At 58.0% G+C, this 4,720-nt stretch overlaps 1 protein-coding gene across 1 annotated transcript in view; it reads left to right on the top strand.

The window, feature by feature from the left end:
* The first annotated feature begins 1,117 nt into the window (after window positions 1–1,117).
* Window positions 1,118–4,720, top strand: part of ZP1 (zona pellucida glycoprotein 1 (sperm receptor)) — a 14,925-nt gene continuing 11,322 nt past the window's right edge. The window contains exon 1 of the mRNA XM_012725157.1: window positions 1,118–1,231. Coding sequence (XP_012580611.1) covers window positions 1,118–1,231 — 114 coding nt within the window. The remainder of the gene's footprint in view (window positions 1,232–4,720) is intronic.

Raw genomic sequence — 4,720 nt, 5'->3', positions numbered from 1 at the left:
CTGGGGATCGAACTCATGCAGAAGTGGCTTTAGCTTCTTAGTGCTGTGCTGAAACCTGCTGCGCCACCAGGGAGGACCCAGGGTGATACAACTTTTACCTAGAACAGACCCAAAGCGCTGGAATAAGCCGGTCCCACTGAGGCTGCACTTAATTGTTCCCGAAGTCTGTTCTGTGCCTTGCTGAGCGCTTCCCGGGGTCAGGGGCCAGACCTTCGTTCTCAACGACCCAGCACCCAGGAGATGCTCAGCAAAACCCCACAGCACAGCAGGGGAACCCCCTCTAGGAGACTGACTCCACAAGGATCCGCCATTCCCCCTTTAATATTTCATCTTGAGGTAACGTTGCGTTATAACACTATGCAAATTTCATCATCACCAGTCAACACCTGCACTTAATGCATGGCGTTCTCACTGAAAGTCCACTTCTGTTCTTCACCGAGCAATGGACCCCTTACTAATTTTCCTTCCCCTTTCCCTCTGGTAACTGCTAATTTGGTGTTAAAACTAAACATTTATTTTTGGCTTATTTCCGTTGAGGTCCAGGCTTAACATAGAGTCTGTCACTTGGTGAACTTGCCGGAGGCCACACACTGTGTGGAGAATGAAGAAGTTGCTTTCACAGCCTAGCGGGGTCTTAATTCTCCCCGTGGCCCAGGATGACAGCTCAGGAAGAGCCCGGAACCCCTAAGTCACTGGGCTAGGAAATGCCTCCGTCCCGCTGGGCCAGGGAGGGTCCTCTTCCAAGACAGGAAGTCCTCCCTAGAAAATGGCCAGATGTTCCCATTCCACTTGGAGGATGGCAGCTGCACCCCACCCTGCCCTCCTGAGCTGTGGGCATCCCCTCAGCCAGTGTGTGCGGTGGGCGAGCCCGGGACGCGGGCCCAGGAAGTGCCGCACCCTGGGTGTGTGAGCTTGAGCAAGTAACTTCCCAAAAGTAAATGATGGATTTATAAGGTTCCCCTTCTGCTTAGCCCCAACCCCAAAGTGTAGCGGCCACTGCTCTTCAGGCTGAGACAGGCTCGACCCTTCCCACCCAGAGACACATCTCAGCAGCGGGGTACCACGCTCGGGGCTGTTCAAGCTCCTCCCTCTGGATTCAGACCCCCTCGCCCTCTGCATGGGGTACCCTTGCGCGGTCAACAGCTGGAGCAGCCACTCAGGACAGCCTGGCTATGACCCTCGGACCCGAACCCTGTATGAGACTCCAGTCGTGGACCGACTTCCAGGGCAGGTAGGGCTGGAGCCGACCTCCGACCTCAGACACTCAGCTGCTGTCCTGATCGTGTTTCTCTTTTTCCTGCGCGGTCTAAGACTGTATCTCCCAGACTCGGTGTCCACTGCTATGAAACAGCCTTGACAAATACTGAATATTCATTTCATGTTCCTTAAATCAGGTGGACCCTACATGCTTGCAGATTTAGTGAAATCATCAGGAACATGTACAGTTCCTGTTTGTTTCGTGTTCGGCTTCGTGCACTGAAGAATTTGGTCAACACAGTTGACCAAGGTTCAGAGTTACGATCATCGGCAGGCAGGTGTCGATGCTTTCTATGGATTCTCAGGGATTTGTATTAGCTTTTTTTTTTTTTTTTTTAAAGATTTTATTTTATTTGTGCATACAGAACTGGGGTACAGGCCAGAGATGCGGTGGGTGAGAGAATTCACCAGAGACAGAGTGGAGTGCAGAACAGGCAGATCAACGAAATACACTGCTGAGGGGAGCAGCGGGCGGGTCAGGAGAGGTCTGGCTCGGCATGAGGTCTGCTCTGACCTCCGGGGCAGGCGGGAATCGAACTCATGAGGAAGCGGCTTTAGATTCTCAGTGCTGTGCTTTAACCCGCTGCGCCACCAGGGAGGCCCTGTATTAGCTTTTAAGGGGTCGTAATGGGATTTTTATTAGTTTAAAAATACAATTGAATCTACAAAAAAGCAAAAACACGCCTTTTTGGGCCAGCCCCAATTCTCTGAGAACAACTTAACGATGAGTTACCAAAACACACAAACCCCCCTGGGTGAGCAGGGCCTGTGGCATTTTCTGAAGAAGGCGGCAGGGCTGTTTGTGTCTGCAGGGCCTGGCACACTCCCACGGAGGAGGGAGACTCCACAGGGACTCTGAGCCTCAGCCCCAGTCTGGGGTGGGGGGCAGGGCTGGGAGGGGCGGGCGGTGCCTCGACCCCCACTGTAGCCAGCGCTGGTGTCTCCAAGCGGGTGGGAGCCGCGGGTGCCTGGCAGAGACTCGCTGTCTGGGTGCAGAGGACAGAGCTCGGGCTGACAGGAGACTGGACTGAGGCCAAGTCTGGCAAGGAACAGATCCAGATGGGCCCGAGGGAGTGGGTACCAGCGCAGGGGACTCCCCGCCTATCAGATGGGAGGGTGAGGTGCCTTTGGCAGGGACCTAAAATGGCATCAAGCAGCCGCTGTCATCTTGGTGCATCAGAACCTTCCCGAGCACTGGTTCTGTGGGGACTTGGGGGGAGGAAGGGATGAGGAGCAATGTCTTCTGCTTCTTCGGCCCTGGGATGCATTTGGCACTTGGCTAGGGTCACGGTGAATTCCATATTCCAGCCACAGCCTGGTCGTGAATGGCCTTTTGGCGGTTACTTTGTGAGAGCTGGGAAGCCCCGAGGCTGGGCCCCTGCCCAGAGGGCCCAGCCACAGGGAGGGGCTGGAGCTGGGGCATTTGCCTTTGTGCCCAGTGCCGGGAGGTGCACGCCCTCCCTGCCAGTCCTGAAGCAAGCGCATGGAGACCCCGGCTCCCTGGCTCTGGTGAGCTCTGGGCCCAGAGCTAGGTCCTAGAAAGCTGGGGCCCTCAGCCTCCCTAGAGAGTGTGGCTCAGCAAGCCCCCTCCCACTGAGAGCCAGAGCTGACTAGGGTGACGCGGGCTCTGAGCCCCGCAGCCCGGCGGCCCTGCAGCCAGGACGCAGCCTCAGCACCGTCGTTACCATTTGTGATTTGTGACAGTTCAAGGTGTGAGGCCTTCAGTGTGGCTGGGTCTTGCTAGACAAAATTGAGGGGGGCAGAGGGAAGAGGGTAGGTGATGTGCTTTTTTCTAGCTGTCAGTGTAGCCAGGGCTTTCCCAGAACAAGGGACAGAGGTGGGCCCCAGACCCAAGGAGCTGGCACCCTGATAGGATGAGGGGGCCCACGGCGCTGCTTCAGCCTGGCTCCCCGGGAAGGGAGAGGGAGCCTGGCTGGTGGCCCTGCCCCACCCAGCCCAGACCCCTGGCAGCCAGACCAGGACGCCGCCGTGGGACATAGGTGCCGCCTTCCCTGACACGCAGCTCTCTGTGGGGATAAAATCAGAGGTCACAGCAGGCAATGGACAGATCCGTCCTCACGCACCTGCCACCAGCCCTGGAGGAGACAAATCTGAGCTTGACGGGGCCCTGCTGGGAGCGCTGTGGCGCTGTGCAGCCTGAGGTGGGTACCCTGGGCCCGTCAGCGCCTGCTGTTGCTAGCTCCTCAGGCCCGTGGGTCCGTCTTGGGGCCGTAACGAAGCACAGCAAACCCAGTGGCCCGAAACAGCAGGGCCGCCTGGCTCGCAGCCTGGAGGCCGGGAGTCCTCCTCAAGGAGCACCCCCTTGCTCCTCTGCTCTGGTGGCTCCAGGCTGCCCTTGGCTTTGGGGCGGCATCCCTCCAGCCCCTGCCCCTTCGCAGGGCACCCCTCCTCCTCCTCAGTATCTCTCATGAGGACATTTGTCTCTGGTTCAGGACACACCCATCTAATCTGGGGTGTCTTATTTTGAGACCTTCCACTTAATGACATCTAAAAAGTCCCCCCTCTTTTGTCCCAGGTAAGGTAGTGTTCAGTTTGGGGGTGCTGGGCTGGGGTATCTTTTAGGGGGACACCACTTAACCCACCGCAGATAGTAAGAGCTAACATTTGTGGGGTCCTCACTAGGTGCCACAGACCCGCCTGATCTCACCCTCACAGCCACCCTCTGCGCTGGGGTTGTCCCTGCTCAGGGGTGCAAACAGGTTAAGCTGCTCAGTTAAGCTGCCCAGCCGGTGAACCAAGTCAAAGCCAGCTGGTTCAGCCCCAGAGCCCAGCTGTCCAGCTGACCGGAAGCTCCGAGCTTCACTATCCGCGGGAGGGCGGCGGGCATGGGCTGCCTTTCTGCACCTGCACAACGTTCCATGTCCTGCCGTTCTGGAAATGTCACAGCACACAGGACCCACAGCGCCCACATCGGGCCTGCCCTTGGGGCTCTCAGGTCCCCTCCTGCTGGGGGTCATGATGATGTGTGGGTTCCCCACCGCTGAGCAACTCTCTAACGCCAGCTGGGAGCCCTCCGCTCAGTCCCGACACTCCAGAGAGTCGGAACCCACAGACAGGGGCTCTGCCCCGCTAGACAGCCTCCCTCCCCTCCACACACCAGCTCCAGGCCCAGGGGCCTGCCAGCGAGGGAGCCCAGAGCCGGCCGAGGGTCCAAACTCCCCCTCCTCAGGCTCGGTGGAGCTCACAGAAATATTTCACTTTAAAAACAGCAAGATGGAGGGCCTTCCCTGGTGGCGCAGCGGGTTAAAGCACAGCACTAAGAAGCTAAAGCCACTTCTGCATGAGTTCGATCCCCAGCCCCGGAGGTGACCCCATGGCACGGCAGACCTCTCCTGACCCGCCCGCTGCTCCCCTCAGCAGTGTACCTTGTCGATCTGCCTTTTCTGCTCCCTGCTCTGTCTCTGGTGAATCCTCTCCCCCTCCGCATCTCTGGCCTGTACCC

Source organism: Condylura cristata, unplaced genomic scaffold, assembly GCF_000260355.1.
Source record: "Condylura cristata isolate star-nosed mole 26May11 unplaced genomic scaffold, ConCri1.0 scaffold00015, whole genome shotgun sequence".
NCBI lineage: Eukaryota > Metazoa > Chordata > Mammalia > Eulipotyphla > Talpidae > Condylura > Condylura cristata.
The sequence above is the reverse complement of the archived record's forward strand: the minus strand, read 5'-3'. Positions and strand labels throughout refer to the sequence as shown.